Below are 22,009 nucleotides of genomic sequence, written 5' to 3' on the forward strand. Positions count from 1 at the left end.
TGGTGGCCCAGATGGTAAAGAATCCACCTGCAATGTGGAAGACCTGGGTTCAATCTCTGGGTTGGAAAGATCCCCTGGAGGAGGGCATGGCAACCCACTCCAGTAGTCTTGCCTGGAAAATCCCCATGGACAGAGGAGCCTAGTGGGCTACAGTCCATGGGGTCTCAAAGAGTCAGACACAGCTGAGCAACTAAGCGCAATTCTGCCACAGCAAAACAATTCCCATCTGCTTAATACACTCCAATCCTTGTCCACAGATGTGAATATTTTTAAATAGTCCGCTGTACAGTATACATACTATTTTTGTAGTTTCACTTAAAGCACTTGTCTGGCTTGCTGCAGAGTCATCATAATTGTAATTTTACTGGCCGCAGAGTACTATGACATATGGATGCATACAGAGCCTCCGTCTCCATGAGGCTGACATAGTGAACTTAGAAGTTATAATAAATCGTGTTTTAAGGTGGAATGAAGAGTAGTACCATTGGCTACAAGCCACTAGGAGAGCAGGATTCATTTAGATTTTCAGCTTCATTCATGTTCAAGAATAACTCTTTGTTCGTCAGGATTCTGCTCTGGCATCACCTCCTGGGGAAGATTCTCTGGGTCTCCCTACTTGGGGTGAAGGTTCTCCCCTTGCTCCCATGAGGGCTCCCTGTGTCCCGTGTACTTTACATGCTCGAATTCAGTCCTCATGTCCCTGTGAGGCAGTCTACTATTGCTACCTTAGCTTCACAGATGGGGAAACTGAAGCCTAAAGAGGTTCAGTCACTTGTCAGGATCTCATGGCTTCTTTGGGGGGCGGGGGTGGGGGTTGCAGCCATTCTGGCTTCAGAGTCCCTTTTATAATGTGGGGTCCCCTCCCTTGGCCCTATCCCCCAGGACTGACCTCACGGATTGTTCATGGCTTCTGTCTCTCGCCACCTTGTGAGATTCTTCAGGGCTGGGACACTCCTGTTTGTTTGGTGCACCTGGTTTTAGCCCAGTTCTTGGCACCCAGCAGGTGCTTCATAAATGCTGCCTGAATACGTGGAGGCAATGAGTGGATGAGATGAATCGGTGTGATTTTAAGGAAGGGGCAACTTTGCACCCAGGAATGCATACTTCCAGGCCTGGGTGTTCTGATGGGGGCTGTTCCGCCACCACCTGTGGTGCACAGGTCGGGGGTCCCCAAGGCCTCTGCTGCCGAGGGCTTCAGGCAGGGTGCCAGGCCGAGGTGCCCTCCCTCCTGCCCCGTCTGGGGGGCCACCACTTGGGGCACCTGGGTCAGCTCCCCCAGCATCCCAGCGATGAGCGCCCTCGGGTGCTGGCACACCTGGCCTCCCACTCACTTGGGTGCCACAGGTTCAGGGCAGCCTCATCCTCTCACTTGTCTCAGTGAAGAGAGAGTGACTCCAATTCAAGAATCTCAGTGCAAGCAGATGGCAGCCGCTACAAAGATGTTACTTGTCATTTGGGTGATCGAATGAGGGTCAGTCGCGAGCCCAGAGGCCTTGCCCATGTGGGTGAGACGCCCACTGGGTTCAGGGGTGGATGCTGGGCTCTAGTTCCCGAGTCTGTTGCTGCAGCAGTGTCCCCAGAGCAGCGCCTCGGGTTTCACCTCATTGCGGGTTCTCACTGCAGTGATCTCAGAAGGGCTCCCCGGAAGCTCTGACCTTGGGCAGAGCCCCTCTCTGTTTTTAATCTCAGTGTCTACCCATCCATGGAAATTGCATCTTGTCAGGTTGCGAATTCTGAAGAGATGGAAGCGGTGTTGTCTCCTCCAGCAAATGTCACTGCTGCTGCCCTTGTCCGTCTGTCCACCTGACTGACCACCCTGAACGCCGGACCTGCTGGAAGCCAGGAGGGACGAAACTTGGTCCCCTGGGGCCTCTGTGCCAGCTTGGGCTCCTTGCCCTGGTCAGTACACAGCCGCCTTCCTGGTCCCATCCCCACTTCCTCGGTTTATCCTCTGCCATTTAAGGCAGAATCTGTTGTGACAGGGCTCAAAACTGAGGAACTGAGAAATTGCATGTGTTTATATTTCTGTTCGTAGAAGGCAATGGCACCCCACTCCAGTACTCTTGCCTGGAAAATCCCATGGACGGAGGAGCCTGGTGGGTTGCAGTCCATGGGGCCACTAAGAGTCGGACACGACTGAGCGACTTCACTTTCACTTTTCACTTTCATGCATTGGAGAAGGAAATGGCAACCCACTCCAGTGTTCTTGCCTGGAGAATCCCAGGGACGGGGGAGCCTGGTGAGCTGCGGTCTATGGGGTCGCACAGAGTTGGACACAACTGAAGCGACTTAGTAGCAGCAGCAGCAGCAGCATATTTCTGCTTAGGCTGAAGATCTGCCCCAGGCTTTCCTGGGGCCCCCGAGAGTCCAAGGGGTCCAGTTCAGTCCTGCAGCTTGTCCAGGGCTGGGAGTGTGTTTTGGAGCTGAGAGCAGAGGAGGTTTGCTAACAAGCACAGGGAGGCTGATGCAGTGCCCATTGCCATTAAATTATCAGTTGCAGTCAACCTGCCCCCTCACCCCCATCAGCCTGATGTCACAGTGGCCGCAGTAAGAGGGACAGAGGAGGGAGCTGGTCTTGTTTTCTCTGTCCTCAAAGGAAGGACGACAGATTTATTCGTGGTAGCCATGGGGTCTTCCTGTTCTCCTTCCTTGAAACCATGGAGCTGTTTCCATTGGAAAATCTAAGGCCCCACAGTGGCTGTAGTCTCGAACCAGGACTGTTACCTGCGGAGGTCTCACTTGTAAACCCCCTTATCCACCCGAAGGCTTCTTCCTGGCTGCCTTTCCTGGAGCTCCTCAATCCTTGAATCCCTCAGTGACTCCTCAGAGTTTGCCTGAGGCCCAGGGAGGAGTACAGATTGGGTGTCCTAGTCCTTTCTGACTAGGGAGAGGGGAGAGGAGAGGGGCACCGGGTGTGGGGTAGCAGTTGGGGCTGAGGGCAAAGTGGTTCTGGGTACCTTACACCTTCTCTTTACTGGGGGGACAGAAAGCTCACCTGTCCACCCTTCATTATTTTTCTTCCTTGAAATTGATGCTCAGAAAGGTTTAAGTTGTAATAAACTCACTTTCCCATCTCTAATTGGTCAGAGATGGATAGAATGTCTGCTCAGAGCTGCTGACAACAGGAGCACCCCTCTCCCCGCCCCCCCCCCCCCCCCCGTTACTGCACTGAAATGATGAGCTTCCAACTTATAAGCCACCTTCTGATGAACTGCTGCCACCTCATTAGGGGTCTTTGTGCTGTCTGGAATGGTGAGAACAATTCATAAAGCCTTTTGCCACAAGTCCAGGATCGATGGGGCAAAGACACTGGCAGATTTTTTTAATGTATTTTTATTTCTGTTGTATTGAGATATAACTGACATACAGTATTGTATAATGATTTGACTTACACACATCATGAAATGAACATCCATCCTCTCATAAAGAAACAAAATTAAAGAAATAGGAAAAAAATTTCCTTTGTGCTGAGAACGCTTAGGATTTATTCTCTCAACAACTTTCATATACAACATGTTGTTGTTGTTTAGTCGCTACATTGTGTCCAACTCTGCAATCCCATGGACTGCAGCCCACCAGGCTCCTCTGTCCATGGGATTTTCCAGGCAAGAATACTGGAGTGGGTTGCCATTTCCTTCTCTAGGGGATCTTCCTGACCTGGAGATGAAACCTGCTTCTCCTGCATCTCCTGCATTGGCAGGTGGATTTTTTACCACTGAGCCACATGGGAAGCCCCATATATAACATCAGTTCAGTTCAGTTCAGCCGCTCAGTCGTGTCCGACTCTTTGTGACCCCATGAATCGCAGCATGTCAGGCCTCCCTGTCCATCACCATCTCCTGGAGTTCACTCAAACTCACGTCCATCAAGTCGGTGATGGCATCCAGCCATCTCATCCTCTGTCGTCCCCTTCTCCTCCTGCCCCCAATCCCTCCCAACATCAGAGTTTTTCCAATGAGTCAACTCTTCACATGAGGTGGCCAAAGTACTGGAGTTTCAGCTTTAGCATCATTCCTTCCAAAGAAATCCCAGGGCTGATCTCCTTCAGAATGGACTGGTTGGATTTCCTTGCAGTCCAAGGGACTCTCAAGAGTCTCCAACACCACAGTTCAAAAGCATCCATTCTTCGGCGCTCAGCTTTCTTTATAGACTGACTCTCACATCCATACATGACTACCGGAAAAACCATAGCCTTGACTAGATGGACCTTTTTTGGCAAAATAATGTCTCTGCTTTTCAATATGCTATCTAGGTTGGTCATAACTTTCCTTCCAAGGAGTAAGCGTCTTTTAATTTCATGGCTGCAGTCACCATCTGCAGTGATTTTGGAGCCCCAAAAATAAAGTCTGCCACTGTTTCCACTGTTTCCCCATCTATTTCCCATAAAGTGATGGGATCAGATGCCATGATCTTCGTTTTCTGAATGTTGAGCTTTAAGCCAACTTTTTCATTCTCCTCTTTCACTTTCATCAAGAGGCTTTTTAGTTCCTCTTCACTTTCTGCCATAAGGGTGGTGTCATCTGCATATCTGAGGTTATTGATATTTCTCCCAGCAATCTTGATTCCAGCTTGCGCTTCTTCCAACCCAGCATTTCTCATGATGTACTCTGCATATAAGTTAAATAAGCATAGAGCAGGGTTAATTATATTTATCACATTGTACATTGCATCCCTACTACTTATAACTGACTGGAATTTGGTACCTTTTGACTACCTTCATGCAGTTCCACCTTCTCCCACCCTGTCTCTGTAACCACAAATCCCGTCTCTTTTTCTGTGAATGTGTTTGTTTTTGAAGTATAATTGACCTATAACACTATGTTAGTTCCTGTTACACAACATAGTGATTTGATATTTCTTACATTTCAAAATGATCATGGTAAGTCTAGTTACCATCTGTTGCCATATAAAGATATTATATAATTACTGGTTGTATTACCTACAATGTACATTTCATACCAATGACTCACTTATTTTGCAACTGGAAGTTTGTACCTCTTAATGTCCCTCACTTATTTCTCTCCTCCCACTCTGGCAACCACCAGTTTGTTCTCTGTATTTTTGTCTCTGTCTCTGTTTTATTATGTTTGTTCATTTGTTTTGTTTTTTATATTCTACATATAAGTGAAATCACTCAGCATTTGGCTTTCTCTGACTTATTTTACTTAGCATTAATACCTTCTAGGTTTATTCATTTTGATACAAATGGCAAGATTGCATTCTCTTTTTATAGCTGAGTAGTATTCAATTTATCCATTCCTCATCCATTCATCTATTGGTGGACACCTAGGTTGCTTCTTTACCTTGGCTATTGTAAATAATGCTGCAATGAACATAGACTATATCTTTTCTAATTAGTGTTTTCATTTTCTTCAGATAAATACTCGTAAGTGGAAAATATGGTAGTTTTATTTTTAAGTTTTTGAGGATCTTCCATACTGTCTTTCACAGTGGCTGTATCAATTTGCATTCTCACAAAGAGTTCATGGGCGTTTCCTTTTCTCCACATCCTCACCAGCACTTGCTTTTTTTTTTTTTTTTTCTGATGATAGCCATTCTGACAGGTTTGAGGTGATATCTCATTGTGGTTTTGATTTGCATTTCCCTGATGGTTAGTGATGTTGAGCATCTTTCCATGTGCCTGTTGGCCATCTGTATATCTTCTTTGGAATTCAATCTGTCCAGGAATTTCCCAGGTAAGAATACTAAAGTGGGTTGCCATTTCCTGACCCAGGGATCGAACCCACATCTCCTGCATTGGCAGGTGGGTTCTTTATCACTGAGCCACCAGGGAAGCCCTACTTTGAAACTATCTTGATTCTGTCTTCCTAGGGCTTTTGTCCAGTTTCCAGTTGAAATGATTGCATAATGATGAAAACTTGATGACTAGACTGGCTGAATTAGAATCTCAGTGTTGTTTGACCCAGGAAGATGTATTTTTTAGTACAATTTCCATTGCTTCTTATGCCACCCCCCATCAGGTTTGAGAAATGGAATCTTATAGAACTGAGTTTGACCCTGAACGTGATCTCCCATTTATCTCACTCTGGCTCTGACTTGGACACAGTTAGCAGTGGGATGTGTTCTGTAAGGTGTGGCTTGTCCTGTCATTAGGCTGTGAAGTCCAGACCAAGGCTTCTCTTACATTTCCTTCTTGAGACTCACACTCTTAGAGGAGTGATGGAGGGCATCCAGGTGTGAGTCTCAGCCACTGATGAGCGGCACATCTTAATGACCACAGAGGCAGCTGCAGGTGATACCTGGAATCCAACTGGACTGCCTGGCCTTCGTCCCAGGGGAGCACATTTTCTCTGGAGCAGCTGCTTCAGAGGAAAGCTCTACCCTTCTCCCTGTTGTGACCCTCCCCATCCCCCCCTCCCCTGCCTTAAGCTCAGAACCTTCCACTACTCCCTTGTGAGTCAAGAGAAAACCTGAGCCGGAAGGGGCTCGAGAAGGATGATTTCAGCCCTCAGGCTCTGTCCTGATGGGAGACTGCCAGCTCGCGCGTTGCCCTGCTTCTCCTCCTCCTGTCCCCACCACCTCCTCAGGACCCTTTGGGACATCCAGGATGGAAGTGAAAGAGTCCTTCCGCTCCCGCTGCCCGTTCCTGGAGCCTCAGCCCTAGCTCCTTGGGGAAGCCAGTGACCTCAGCAGAGCCCTGGTGGCCAGAGGGGGCTGTGACTGCAAAGCCCTCTGGCGTCTTTGCTGTAAGCCTCTGTGGGGTGGGGCCAGGGTCCTCCTCAGGCTTCCCCTGCCCATCTCTCTCCCTTGGGGTCATAGGGACACAGAATGCATATGTCTGCACCTAGGTCCCAGGTGTCTTTCAGCACACTGATTATGGTAGTTGACAGTTCAGTTCATTACCATCATTTTGTGCCAGTTAGTGTTTGGCTGAACCTTGTTGCTGTTTAATCAGTCAATCACGTCTAACTCTTTGTGACCTCATGGACTATAGCCAGCCAGGCTCCTCTGTTCTACGGGATTCTGCAGGCAAGAATACTAGAGTGGGTTGTCATTTCCTTCTCCTGGGAATCTTCCCAACCCATGAATCGAACCTGCATCACCTACATTACACGTGGGTTCTTTACCACTGACCCACCAGGGAAGCCCTGATTGGACCTTGGCCCCCGCCAGAAACATTGTGGCCAGGCCCCTGCCTCTCCTGTGGAGGACAGCTTCCCTGACTCAGCTCTAAGTCTTGTGGGGGATGCTATGGGACAGAGTAAAAGGCAAGAATTGTGGGCTAATTTCCTACAAGGTTGTGTGGTTTTCTGGTTCTCTATCTGAGAGGCCAATCTCTCCACCTATCAGAGAAGGATTCTCAAGCCTGATTGTGTGTTAGAATCAGTTGGGGGAATGTTTCTTTTCTGTTTTCAAACAAGCAGTCCTTGGACCCATCCCTGTGCCTCTGGTGGCCTGGAGGTACCCTGCAACCTGCATTAGTATAAACCTCAGTTCAGTTCAGTTCAGTCACTCAGTTGTGTCTGAACCTTTGCGACCCCATGGACTGCAGCACGCCAGGCTTCCCTGTCCAACACCAACTCCCAGAGCTTGCTCAAACTCATGACCATAGAGTCAATGATGCCATCCAACCATCTCATCTTCTGTCGCCCCCTGCTCCTCTTGCCTTCAATCTTTCCCAGCATCAAGGTCTTTTCCAATGAGTCAGTTCTTCGCGTCATGTGGGCCAAGTGTTTGAGTTTCAGCTTCAGCATCAGTCCTTCCAATGAATATTCAGGACTGATATCCTTTAGGATGGACTGGTTTGATCTCCTTGCAGTCCAAGGGACTCTCAACAGTCTTTTCCAACACCACAGTTCAAAAGCATCAATTCTTCGGGACTCAGCTTTCTTTATAGTCCAACTCTCACATCCATACATGACTACCGGAAAAACCATAGCTTTGACTAGATGGACTTTTGTTGACAAAGTAATGTCTCTGCTTGTTAATATGCTGTCTAGGTTGGTCATAGCTTTTCTTCCCAGGAGTAAACATCTTTTAATTTCATGGCTGCAGTCAACATCTGCAGTGGTTTTGGAGCCCCCCAAAATAAAATCTGTCACTGTTTCCATTGTTTCCCCATCTATTTGCCATGAAGATGGGACTGGATGCCATGGTCTTAGTTTTTTGAATGTTGAGTTTTAAGCCAACTTTTTCACTCTCCTCTTTCACTTTCATCAAGAGGCTCTTTAATTTTTCTTCGCTTTCTGCCTTAAGGGTGGTGTCATCTGCGTATCTGAGATTATTGATATTTCTCCTGGCAATCTTGATTCCAACTTTTGCTTCATCCAGCCCAGCATTTTGCATGATGTACTCTGCAATTGAAGTTAAATAAGCAGGATGACAATATACAGCCTTGACATACTCCTTTCCCAATTTGGAAATAAATTTCCTAGTTTGAAATACATAAACCTCAGTTGGAGAATTCTAATGTGCAAACCAGTTTGGAAAATCTGCAGTAGATCCCCCTACCCCTCACCTTCTTGAGAACCTTGCTACCCGCATCCTCTGGTCTGGTTATATCCTCATCCTCTCCCTCCCTGCTGGCTTCTCCTCAGCAACCAAACAAGCTTGAGTTTCTCCCAAGGAGAGAGGGGTCCTCTCCCATGTGCTCGAATCCTCACCTCTTTCTCTCCCTGAAACTCTGATATCCTGCTCCCTGCTCTCAGCCCCTCAGCTTCTCAGACTCTCCCCGAGGCCACTGGTAACTTAATTCGTCCCAGGGCCTGCCTGTCCCCACTCCATCTCTGCAGCAGGTGACCCTGTCCACCAGCTCCTCTTCCCTGAGACTCCTCTGTGTCTGGGACACACGCTCTCACCTCTCTCTGATTGGCCCCCCTCTGTCCCCTTTGTGGCCTTGATGTCCCCTGGGTCTTCCCTTGAATTCCACCCCCTCCTGGGTGACCTTATTCACTTTGACGACTTCTGCTACCTGCAGGCGACCCTCCTGAGCCTGTCTCCAGCTCGGCTCTGCTCAGCCCATGAGTACCACCCTCACTGGGGTCCCCACCTGGTCTGTGGCTCCACATTCACCACATAGTGTGGGAAACCAGATACCCAGAGCCAACTGTGCCCCCTTCTCTCTTCTCTGAAATGAACAGGCCCCTCAATCTCCAGGACACCCTGCCCCTCCTCCTGGGGTTCCTTCTCTCCCCTGCACCCACTACCATGCTTCCCTGCCTGCCTCATCTCATCTCACCTCCCAGACTCTGCCTTATCCCTTGTGCCCTGTCCTCCCCTTGGGAGTCACAACCCTGACCTGTGATTCCCCACTGAAACCAGCCTTCCCAGGGGCTGCCTGGTTGCCTGGAAGAGGAAGCCAGGCCCCATAACAAGGCCCTCAGGGCCCCCCCTAGTCTGACAGCTGCCCACCTCCAGCCCCGTTTTTCATCCCTGCCCCGCACGCGGCACCCTCAAGGTCCCCTGCCACCCTCTGGGCTTCTGGACGGACATTCTAGGTTGTCTTGGGGATGTTCTTCACCCCCTCCCCTTGACTATTTCCCATTGGCTTTCTATACCTTTCCCCTCATCACATTTGCTTCTGTGAAGTCTTTCCTGATAAACCAAACTTGATTCGTCACTGTTCTTTCTGGAACCCAGTATCCCCACCAGAGCATGAGCTCCCCACAAGGGACCCAGCCAAGTCTCCACCACCAGCCTGCACTCTCTGTTTCAGGGCCTGGCACTGGCTCAGGGTTGGTGCTCATGGAATAACTGGTTGGACTGGTAGGACTAACTGGTTGCTGTTGGGAGTGGGGGCTCTTTCTTTAGCAAGTAAGACTCATTTAAAATAATACCTCTTCATATGCAACTGGAGAAGGAAATGGCAACCCACTCCAGTGTTCTTGCCTGCAGAATCCCAGGGACGGCGGAGCCTGGTGAGCTGCTGTCTATGGGGTCGCACAGAGTCAGACACGACTGAAGCGACTTAGCAGCAGCAGCAGCAGCAGTGCTAAAATCATTTTTTAAATTTCCTGTTGAGTAGATTAAAACGATGTCTGTATATTATAAATCCATTCACTTGATGCTTACCTTCGATAGCATGTGCGGGCATGTGTGCCAAGTCGCTTCAGTTGTGTCCAACTTTGCAACACTATGGACTGTAACCCACCAGGCTCCTCTGTCCATGGGATTCTCCAGGCAAGAATATGGCAGTGGGTTGTCAAGCCCTCCTCCGGGGGATCTTCCCAGCCCAGGGATCCAACCCACATCTCTTGTCTCCTACACTGGCAGGTGGATTCTTTACCACTAGTGCCACCTGGGAAACCCTTCTGTGGCATATATTACCTCATATGGCAAAAGGGATGACATCACTGACTTGGTGGACGTGAGTCTGAGCAAACTCCAGGAGATGATGAAGGACAGGGCAGCCTGGTGCGCTGGCAGCCCATGGGGGTCGCAAAGTGTTGGACATGACTGAGTGACTGAACAAAAACAACAAATGGCTAAAGGGACCTATCACCACTGTTTCCTAGTAAATGAAATTATTTATCCAAATTAACAACTAATTTGTAATTTATCCAGATTGATGCAACTGCAGGTAATATATGTACCTATTGTACAGGTTGGTATGTGACTAATGTGCTTTTATTTTTATACATGTCTTAGTTTGTCAATGTGGGTAAAAGAATAGTGCCCGAAAGTCCCTCCCACACCACACGCATGTTGTCAGCCCAGCTTCCCCAGCAGGTAAGCCTTCCTCTTTGCTGATGTTTCCTGTCCCCAGAGCAGCAGGCTGGCTAGGTCTCCCTGCCTCCCTGGCAAGCAACTAGATGCATGAAGAGGCTCACTGGCCTCTAATCAGTTTGGTAATTCTGGTGATATGCTGTTTTTGGGCAGAGGATGGGTTAGTTAACTAAGAATCTCTGAGTTCAGGGGTTTCCTTATGCTCAAATTTTTCATATCAGCTACATGTTAGCCTGAGCCATATGAAATTGCTGTTATTCAGCTACTCTGACCTACCAAGATGGCGATTTCTTATGGTTCAGTCTAGTAAGAACTTGTTCCCATTTCCTAGGCAGGATGACCATGGCGAGGCCACAGCTACAAAGAGACAGGGGGTCACAGAACCTCAGCCAGATCCCACTGAGTCAGGACACTGTTGGCCAGAGTCAGGGCACCGTCTGTGTCCGTGAAGGACATTGGCCTGGGCAGGGGTGGGGGAATGTGGAAAGGTTCAAGAATATTTTGAAAATCATTAAGGATGAAGTTTCTTTCCTTTTTCCCTCCAATTCTTTTTATTGTAGCAAACTACACAGAATGTGAAATTTGTCGTCTTATCCATTCTTAAGTGCACAATTCATGGGCATGAAGCACATTCAAATTGCTGTGCACCCATCACCACCATCTGTCTCCAGAACTCTTTCATCTTACAATACTGAGGCTGTACACATTAAACAATAGCTCCTCGTAACCTCCTCCCCCCAGACCTTGGCAACCAGCATCCTATTTCCTATTCCTATGATTCTGACTACTCTAGGTAACTCATATAAGTGAAATAATACATTTGGTTTTTTGTAACTGGCTTATTTCACTTAACGTAATGTCATCAGGGCTCATCTGTGTTGTAGCACGTGTCAGAATTTCCTCCCTTTTTAAGGATGTATACTATTCCATGATATGTACAGATCCTATTTTGCTTGTCCATTCATCCATCTATAGACACTTGGGTTGCCTCCATGTTTCAGCTATTGTGAATAATACTGCAATGAACATAGGCATACTAATATCTCTTTGAGACCTTACTTTCAATTCTTTTGGGTATATACCCAGAAGTAGAATTCCTGGATTATATGGCAACTCTATTTTTAATTTTATTGAGGAAGGGCCATACTGTTTTCCTTAATTTTTAATGTAAGGCTGAAACACCCTAGACTGAAAAGAGCTCAGGTTTCCGCTCTGGACAAATCTGGGTTTAAATCTGGGCTCTAGTCTGTGGACAAGTCATTTAGCCTCTTTGATCTTTGGTCTCCCCATCTGTAAAGTGGGGATAATGATAACCATCATGAACTGTCATAAGAATTAGAGGCAGTGTGAGTAGGAGAGGGTGGTCAGATCAGATCAGATCAGATCAGTCACTCAGTCGTGTCTGACTCTGCAACCCCATGAATCGCAGCATGCCAGGCCTCCCTGTCCATCACCAACTCCCGGAGTTCACTCAGACTCATGTCCATCGAGTCAGTGATGCCATCCAGCCATCTCATCCTCTGTCGTCCCCTTCTCCTCTTGCCCCCAGTCCCTCCCAACATTAGAGTCTTTTCCAATGAGTCAACTCTTCGCATGCGGTGGCCAAAGTACTGGAGTTTCAGCTTTAGCATCAGTCCTTCCAAAGAAATCCCAGGGCTGATCTCCTTGCAGTCCAAGGGACTCTCAAGAGTCTTCTCCAACACCACAGTTCAAAAGCATCAATTCTTCGGTGCTCAGCCTTCTTCACAGTCCAACTCTCACATCCATACATGACCACAGGAAAAACCATAGCCTTGACTAGACGAACCTTTGTTGGCAAAGTAATGTCTCTGCTTTTGAATATGCTATCTAGGTTGGTCATAACTTTCTTTCCAAGGAGTAAGCGTCTTTTAATTTCATGGCTGCAGTCACCATCTGCAGTGATTTTGGAGCCCAGAAAAATAAAGTCTGCCACTGTTTCCACTGTTTCCCCATCTATTTCCCATGAAGTGATGGGACCAGATGCCATGATCTTTGTTTTCTGAATGTTGAGCTTTAAGCCAACTTTTTCACTCTCCACTTTCACTTTCATCAAGAGGCTTTTGAGTTCCTCTTCACTTTCTGCCATAAGTTTGGTGTCATCTGCATATCTGAGGTTATTGATATTTCTCTCGGCAGTCTTGATTCCAGCTTGTGCTTCTTTCAGCCCAGCGTTTCTCATGATGTACTCTGCATATAAGTTAAATAAACAGGGTGACAATATACAGCTTTGACGAACTCCTTTTCCTATTTGGTACCAGTCTGTTGTTTCATGTCCAGTTCTAACTGTTGCTTCCTGACCTGCATACAAATTTCTCAAGAGGCAGATCAGGTGGTCTGGTATTCCCATCTCTTTCAGAATTTTCCACAGTTTATTGTGATCCACACAGTCAAAGGCTTTGGCATAGTCAATAAAGCAGAAATAGATGTTTTTCTGGAACTCTCTTGCTTTTTCCATGATCCAGCAGATGTTGGCAATTTGATCTCTGGTTCCTCTGCCTTTTCTAAAACCAGCTTGAACATCAGGAAGTTCATGGTTCACGTATTGCTGAAGCCTGGCTTGGAGAATTTTGAGCATTACTTTACTAGTGTGTGAGATGAGTGCAATTGTGCAGTAGTTTGAGCATTCTTTGGCATTGCCTTTCTTTGGGATTGGAATGAAAACTGACCTTTTCCAGTCCTGTGGCCACTGCTGAGTTTTCCAAATTTGCTGGCATATTGAGTGCAGCACTTTCACAGCATCATCTTTCAGGATTTGGAAGAGCTCAACTGGAATTCCATCACCTCCACTAGCTTTGTTCGTAGTGATGCTTTCTAAGGCCCACTTGACTTCACATTCCAGGGTGTCTGGCTCTAGGTCAGTGATCACACCATCGTGATTATCTGGGTCGTGAAGATCTTTTTTGTACAGTTCTTCTGTGTATTCTTGCCATCTCTTCTTAATATCTTCTGTTTCTGTTAGGACCATACCATTTCTGTCCTTTATCGAGCTCATCTTTGCATGAAATGTTCCTTTGGTATCTCTGATTTTCTCAAAGAGATCTCTAGTCTTTCCCATTCTGTTGTTTTCATCTATTTCTTTGCATTGATTGCTGAAGAAGGCTTTCTTATCTCTTCTTGCTATTCTTTGGAACTCTGCATTCAGATGTTTGTATCTTTCCTTTTCTCCTTTGCTTTTCGCTTCTCTTCTTTTCACAGCTATTTGTAAGGCCTCCCCAGACAGCCATTTTGCTTTTTTGCATTTCTTTTCCATGGGGATGGTCCCTGGAGAGGGTGGTAGTGTGTTGTAATGCACTATAGGGATGCGGTAAGTGGCACCTGTGTTAATTTTACTTAGTATTTCCCCCACATGCTCCTGTTCATCTTCTACCATCTTTCCGCCCTGGCTGTGTTTTTTAAATGGTATCATCTAGTGTTTATCTCATGCCTCACAGCATGATACATAAGCAGAGGCAATGAATGGTGACATATACATTCTAATGGTCCCTATGTCCTATTTCCTTCCATGTCTGCTACTAAGCCCTGAATTCATGTCCCTATCATTTTTCAGTTCTCCTTTCTCCAAGTTTGTCTTTCTCATCAGACAGTGGTGGGGTCAATGCCTACCCATGCGTGAGAACTTGGACAAGATACTTAATCCTCTTTTTAAAATTAATTAATTTATTTATTTTTGGCTGTGCTGGGTCTCTCTGAGATACTTAATTCTTGACTCTGAGTGTATGTGTGCACTTTAAAATGTAGGTTTTGTTATTATTAATCGTGAGCTATGGTGAGGCCAACGGATCAGGAAATGACAGCCATTGAAAAGGTAGTTTGTTACTCGCAGTTCCTAAGAGGAGAGGGCATACCACACTTTGGAGGTGCACATGTGGAAGGATCAGGGTCCATTAGGAGGCAGAGGAAGTTAGGGGGAGACATGGGTGGGAGCCTTTGCTGTGATTTCCATGGGAAGGAATGTCAAGACAGGTCAAGCAGGCTTAGGATGGGCTAGTGCTCCCCAGGGTGTCAGGACTGCCTGAGCTGTCTGGTGCCTGGCTCTGAGTGATTAGGGCAGAAGAGAGTGACCCAGAGGGTGAGAGTCTATAAAAGAGCAGTCTGGGTGTGCATTCTCGATTGTTTGTCTTGCATAAGAAAGTCATTTGCTATCCCTAGGAACTGGCTAGCCCTGGGAGGGGGATCTCTACAGAGTCAGCAAGTCTCCAGATACCAAAGCATCAGAAACACCAGGTTAATGCAATATGTAAGATAGTATGATAGACAGAATGATGCCCACCCCCAGAGATGTCCATATCCTGATCCCAGAACCTGCAAAGATGCTACCTTACATAAAAAGGAAGGACTTTTCAGATGTGACTAATTTAAGGATCTTAAAAATATGGGGCTTACCCTGGATTATCCAGTGGGCCCAGGATAATCAGAAGGGTCCCTATAAGAGGGAGACAGGGGGATCATAGTCAGAGGGAGAGGATGTAAGGATGGAAGCTGAGGTCTGAGAGGAGAGAAGATGTTCAGCTCCTGGCTTTGATGACGAAGGAAGGGGCCATCAGCCAAGGAATGTGGGCAACCTTGAGAAACTGGAAAAGGCAAGGAAACCATTGTCCCCCAGAGCCTCCAGAAAGGAGCCAGCCCCAAGGATCCATTTCAGACTTCTGACCTCCAGCACTGGAGGAAGGGCCATACTGTTTTCCTTAATTGTTGCTTTAATTGTGTTGCTTTAAGTCACTAAGTTTGCAGTAACTTGTTACAGCAGCCATAGGGAACTTACACAGATAGGAGGAACGCCAACTAACTTGCAGGGTTGTTATGGAGCTCAGAGCCTGTGTAGAGAAGAGCCTGGCTTGAGAAAAGTGTCAATAAAAATGTAGTGATATTATTAATACCTGCAGGGCTCTGGGAAGTTTGGGATGAAGTAAGGACCACAGACACACCCACCACGTTGCTTTGTGCCTTGTGGCTGCTCAGAAAATCTCGGGCTCTCTGTCCCTCCTCTTACAGGTCTGGGGTGTCTGGGAGAGCCCCTTGAAGGAAGGGTTCTGGGAGATGCACCCTGGCCTGAGCTTACTCCCCTCTGCAGGCACCGTGGTCAGTGTGTGTGCTGGGGGTCATTTCCTGAATTTACCCTTTGGGTGGCTTCCCTGTCCCTTCAACGACTCCAGCTCCTACCTCTGAACTCTTAGGCCCTAAGGAGCTTTGCCACACGAGGTTGGCGTCCTTTCTACCTGCTGCCTGTTGTCCTTTCAAGTGGCTGCATTGTTGCTCCTTAATGGCAGGAATGGATTGTTAGGTGACATCTGTGTTCCCCTGAGGCCTCAGGACTGTGCTGGGTCCTTGGCCGCCCAGGGCTGTGCCTCCTCCAGGCTGGTACATTGGCATTTCTAGCATGGGCGCCAGTGGTCTGAGCAGCAAAGTGCTGGACCTGAGTTGTTCCTCTCGGAGCTCCTGGAGGGCGAGCCACTGGGCCCCAGCTCATGATGGGCACACGTGCCGCTGCGTCTCCCAGCGCCCTCCAAAGGCTGTCCCCTCCGGCCTCTCACAGGGACGTTCGTCTCGGCCTTCACCGTGCTGTGTGGCGCCCGCACGGACCTCCCGGACAGGCACGTGTGCTGTGTCTTCTGGCTGAACATCGCCGCAGCCCTCATCCAGATCCTCACAGCCATCGTCATGGTGGGCTGGATCATGAGCATCTTCTGGGGCATGGACATGGTCATCCTCGCCAGTGAGTAGCTGTGGGGCTGGGGCTGGGCCGGGATGAGGGGAGCAGGGCTGGAGGAGGGGTGGGGGCCAGGATGGGCTGGGAGTTTGTTTGTGATCCTGTTGGGGGTCAGGTGGGGGCTTTGCAGGGAGATCTGCACAGCTGGGCCTGCTCCTCCTCCAGGGGCTCCCTGGTGTCCCTGGCCACCTGGCCTGGGGGACTCTCCCCGCATGCCCAGCCCTGGGGCCTGCAGGGTATCACGAGAGCACCAGTCAGGGACCTGAGCCAGAGGCATGAATAAGGAAGGGAGAGAGCACCTGTTTAGCTCAGACACACCAGGCATCACGTTTGTCAAGGAAACAGCTGGGTTGATAACACCGGGGTAGCAAGGTGTGGCCCTCGTGAGCTCAGTCCCTTGTGCCTCCATCATGCCATTTCCAGAAAGAAGGAAAAGCCCACCGGGCATACTTGTGCTCAGGAAACCCTGTAACTGCTTTTTATTTAACAGCCAGAGCCCCATAATTTCAACTTCTTTTAAAGTAAGTTCTTTGTTCCTTGGTGCTAAAGCCTTCCTCTTCCTGATTTGTATTCAGCGGACCTTCACCAGTCACTTAACACAAACTTGATCCCGACACAAAACTGCCGAAGAAGACTTGATTAACATTTTAAAAATAACCCGGCGAGATCTTAAGACAGACACCTATTTTAAGCAGCCGCGCTCCTCACCCTGTGCCCCCCGTGCCCCCGTGCACGTCCCTGTATTGTCACACGTTCTGTCTACCTCATTAGGCCGAAGCTCCTCACTCACACGGAGCACATCCTCACAGGCCCTTTGCCCTTCTCCCCACACCCCACGCAGAGAAGGCAATGGCACCCCACTCCAGTACTCTTGCCTGGAAAATCCCATGGACGGAGGAGCCTGGTAGGCTGCAGTCCATGGGGTTGTGAAGAGTCGGACACGACTGAGCGACTTCACTTTCACTTTTCACTTTCATGCATTGGAGAAGGAAATGGCAACCCACTCCAGTGTTCTTGCCTGGAGAATCCCAGGGACGGGGGAGCCTGGTGAGCTGCCGTCTATGGGGTCACACAGAATCGGACACGACTGAAGCGACTTAGCAGCAGCAGCAGTAGCAGCACACCCCACGCTCCTCCTGTGCCCCACACCTGACAAGACCATTTGCAGGTGGAGTGCCTGTGCCAGAGGTGAGCTGTGTCAGGGAAGAAGAGCGGGGGCAAGAGGGGAAGCCCAAGGGTCAGGGGGCTCTAGAATGATCTAGAATGATTCCTAGTTGACTCAGTCTGAGTTCAGAATCCTGTGAGCATCCAAGACCCAAGGCTCACTCAGATACCAGGGCCCAGCAAGGTTAGGGTCAGTGACCAATCAAACCACCAGGCCAGAGAAAAGGCAGGTCCCTGAGCCTAAGCGAGCCCAGCAGGGCCGGTGGGTTGGTTAGACAGGCTGGTGGAAGCAGCTCCTTTCCCTGCCGGGGTGCTGGACTGCCAGGGCATCTCAGAATTAGAGCCAGGAGACAGGGGTGGCCAGAGAATGGGGAGGGGAACACTGGGGGGAGCTGAGGAACAGTTGGATGATGTCCAGTCCCTCCTGGGACAGCTGGTCCCAGGGCAGGGGCTGCCCGTCAGCAAGGGGGTCAGAGAGCCTGCAGAGCAGGCAGAGACCGAGGCATGTGCATCCAGCCCCCTCAGGGGAGCCCCGCCCCGGGAAAGGTCCACGGACCATTTCCATTTGTGGGGAGTGGGCAGAGCATCGCTGATAAGACAGACATGCTGCCAGTCATCCTGTGAGTCTGGAGAAGCCAAGTCTGACCATTTCCCAGAGGGAGTTTGGTGCTTCTCTGAGAGGCCTGTTCCCAGCTGGAACCTGGAAGGGGCCCTCTGCTCTCAGAGGCTTCCTCAGTGGCTGATGGAAAGCCTGGGAAGGCTGCCCCATCTCTGCCCAGTATGAGCCCCAGGCCCCTCTTACTGAGTCATCTCCTCGTCACACAGGTGTTGGGCCAGGCCCTGGGGCATGTTAGTGAGGAGACTTTCTGTTATAGCGGCACAAAGCTGTGTCGCAATAAATGTGTTGATGCCTAGCCTGATGCCTAGAGCTTTCTGGTATTCTCTTTCTGGGTGACGCTTGATATCAGACCCCACAGGGTCTGTATCTTAGAGATAGCTTCAAGAACTCCCGTTCATCACCTCCTAGAGGAGGACACAGAGACCCGAGAAGGCAGATGGGAACCTATCGCTTCCTCACCTTCCGCCACCCTAGCTGTTAACTCCGCATCAACCCCTCTCTCATGGCTGGTGTGGGGGCTGTAGCTGGGCTGCAGGCTACTCAAGTGCTGGAACCCACCACCCCTCCCTTCCTGCCCCCTCCTCCCAGCCCACACCTTCACGGTGGGTCACCTCCTTGGTTTCAGGAGTGCTGTATTTGTGTCAGACTTTTTAGAACACTGTTTGAGAAATAGACTTGAGGGCTGCACCAGAAAACCCACCACACCTCACTGCTACCCACTTATCCCACCTAGGCACCAGACTCGCTCATCCGTGTCAGCAACGGTGCCTTTGCCCCTTTCTCCAGAAAGTAAACCCACCTGCAAAGGATCAATAATTGCCACGGTTGAGATGGTGCTGTGGGCTGAGATCACCCCAAGCAACAATGGAGTGTGCATGTCTTAGGAACACTACATTGAAAAGAATTGTCACAATGGACTGTCCTAGCACGATGTCTGGAGAAGGCAATGGCACCCCACTCCAGTACTCTTGCCTGGAAAATCCCATGGACGGAGGAGCCTGGTGGGCCGCAGTCCATGGGGTCGCTAAGAGTCAGACAAGACTCAGCGACTTCACTTTCACTTTTCACTTTCATGCATTGGAGAAGGAAATGGCAACCCACTCCAGTGTTCTTGCCTGGAGAATCCCAGGGACGGGGTAGTCTGGTGGCTGCCATCTATGGGGTCGCACAGAGTCGGATATGACTGAAGCGACTTAGCAGCAGCAGCAGCAGCACAATGTCTGCCCTCATAGATAGATGGATAAGGGGCTGTTGTTTCTCGTGTCACTCCAACCTCTTCCTGTAAAAATGAAGGAGACTTTCCAATTGTAACAACACAGGGTAATTTTTTTTACCTAGCATTACGTGAGTGTCACCAAGAAACGTACCATGGGGAAGAATAGATTGGGAGTTTGGAATTGACATGTACATACTACTAGATTTAAAATAGATTACCAACAAGGACCTACTATAAAGAATTTATTAATTAATTAAAACAATAACAACAAAAGAAACATACCATCAAGAAAAACCTCCTAAGGGGGAAATCAGAGAACTCTAAATCAAAGTTAAAATCAGGAACTCGCAAGGCTGCTGCTCTGCTTATATTAATAAAAATAATCAGTAAGTTAACGATAGTCTGTACTGGTGTGGCGGAGAAGGCAATGGCACCCCACTCCAGTACTCTTGCCTGGAAAATCTCATGGATGGAGGAGCATGGTGGGCTGCAGTCCATGGGGTCGCTAAAAGTCCGACACGACTGAGCGACTTCACTTTCACTTTTCACTTTCATGCATTGGAGAAAGAAATGGCAACCCACTCCAGTGTTCTTGCCTGGAGAATCCCAGGGACGGGGAGCCTGATGGGCTGCCGTCTATGGGGTCACACAGAGTCGGACACGACTGAAGGACTTAGCAGCAGCAGCAGCAGTACTGGTGTGGGTCAATAAATATTTGGTAATTGTACAGGAGCCTTTTTCAGCTATAACCAACCTAGATAGAATATTGAAAAGCAGAGACACTACTTTGCCAACAAAGGTCCGTCTAGTCAAGGCTATGGTTTTTCCAGTGGTCATGTATGGATGTGAGAGTTGGACTGTGAAGAAAGCTGAGTGCCAAAGAATTGATGCTTTTGAACTGTGGTGTTGGAGAAGACTCTTGAGAGTCCCTTGGACTGCAAGGAGATCCAACCAGTCCATTCTGAAGGAGATCAGCCCTGGGTGTTCATTGGAAGGACTGATGCTAAAGCTGAAACTCCAGTACTCTGGCCACCTCATGCAAAGAGTTGACTCATTGGAAAAGACTCTGATGCTGGGAGGGATTGGGGGCAGGAGGGAAAGGGGACAACAGAGGATGAGATGACTGGATGGCATCACCAACTTGATGGACATGAGTTTGAGTGAACTCCAGGAGATGGTGATGGACAGGGAGGCCTGACATGCTGCGATTCATGGGGTCACAAAGAGTCGGACACGACTGAGCAACTGAACTGAACTGACTGACCCTTGGCAGACATTGCTAATCTATCTTGACACTTTCTGCTGAATAGTCTTACCCGTTTTCAATACAGGGCTTCAGGCAGTCACTACTAATGGGTCCAAGATGTCTACAAGATAAAAGTCTGTTTGCCATTCCCTGCCTGAGTCTTTCCCAAAGCATTAGGTTTTATATATGTGACTCCTGTCCACATAAAAGGTGAACCCCACGGCTTAGATAGGGGCCAGGATGGGTCACTTCAACATCTTTAGGTTGTCACAGTCAAACCTGTCCTGTAGCTGTCCCTCCTTGGAGCCATCCAGAATTCGTCTTGAGGCAAAGATGGATTGGGGGCAGAAAAGTGAGGAGCAGAAGGTGAGCAGAAGAGCGACCTTGGCTGAGATTCGGAGGGAAGAGGAGAGAGCTTCTTGGCGGTGTCTCATGGAGAGTGACCACCCCAGGGAGGGGAGAATGCTCTGCACTCCTGAGCCGAAGCCCACACACCCTCTGGGGCTGCCCACTGGCCACAGTGGCTGGTCACTGTGAATGCAGACTGCAGACCCCTTCCATCTCCCAATCCCCAGCATGCAGCCTCTCCCTTTTTATGTTTCAGGCAGTCTCTCTGTTACCGACCAGGGTTCTTGGCCTCCTTAATCAGTAGAGACTGATAGGAAGCCAGATGAGAAATCAGGCAAGGTTTATTGGGGGCCCCTGTTGCAGTAGAGGGGAGTGAGAACAAGTAACAGGTTCCCTTGGTCGCTCCCTGAGCAGAATGGTGAACTGATTCCTTATATGGGATGAAGGAAGGGGCAGGTCCAGGGGTCTGACTGGAGGGGTGCCTTAGGTGGTGCTGTGTGCTGGGGACATGCATGACACCCTGCTTTTGCTCCAGGCGCTTCAGAAGTGACAGTTGGTTCTTTTGGTCTTTTTGTATCTTCTTGTCCATAATTTGCCCCTACTGCTCATGCACATGCATGCAGTTATTTTTGATCCATCATAGTTCCATGGATAGAGGAGCCCGGTGGGCTACAGTCCATGGGGTCACAAAGAGTCGGACACAACTGAGTGACTTCACGACGATGAGTTTCTTTGTATTTTGTTGCTCAGAGAGGGTTTGTCCGGGTGCAAGCACTGCAGCAAAGGGTCCCAGGTGCCAGGTCCCAGCTGGTCTCATGTCTGGCTTCTCTTTTTAGACTGTTTTCTCTTTCTCTTTTTCTCCTCTTCCTCATGCTGCCTCATATTCCTGTGTTTCTCCGAAGTTTCTCAAGGTGAGTCTGTTGGGGTGTGCACAGTTCTCATGCCTGGGCTTCCTGGACCCTCCCCTTCACTGCCCTTACCCTACCCCACGCTGCTCCCCTA

At 48.9% G+C, this 22,009-nt stretch overlaps 1 protein-coding gene across 2 annotated transcripts in view; it reads left to right on the plus strand.

Moving 5' to 3' along the window:
- Positions 1-22,009, plus strand: part of STUM (stum, mechanosensory transduction mediator homolog) — a 68,500-nt gene that overhangs the window by 38,375 nt on the left and 8,116 nt on the right. Inside the window, 2 exon segments of one of the 2 annotated variants that reach the window (NM_001083770.1) lie at positions 16,241-16,420; positions 21,910-21,918. In NM_001083770.1, coding sequence (NP_001077239.1) covers positions 16,241-16,420; positions 21,910-21,918 — 189 coding nt within the window. 2 annotated transcript variants of the gene reach the window in all.

This window comes from Bos taurus, chromosome 16 (genome assembly GCF_002263795.3).
Source record: "Bos taurus isolate L1 Dominette 01449 registration number 42190680 breed Hereford chromosome 16, ARS-UCD2.0, whole genome shotgun sequence".
Classification (NCBI taxonomy): domain Eukaryota; kingdom Metazoa; phylum Chordata; class Mammalia; order Artiodactyla; family Bovidae; genus Bos; species Bos taurus.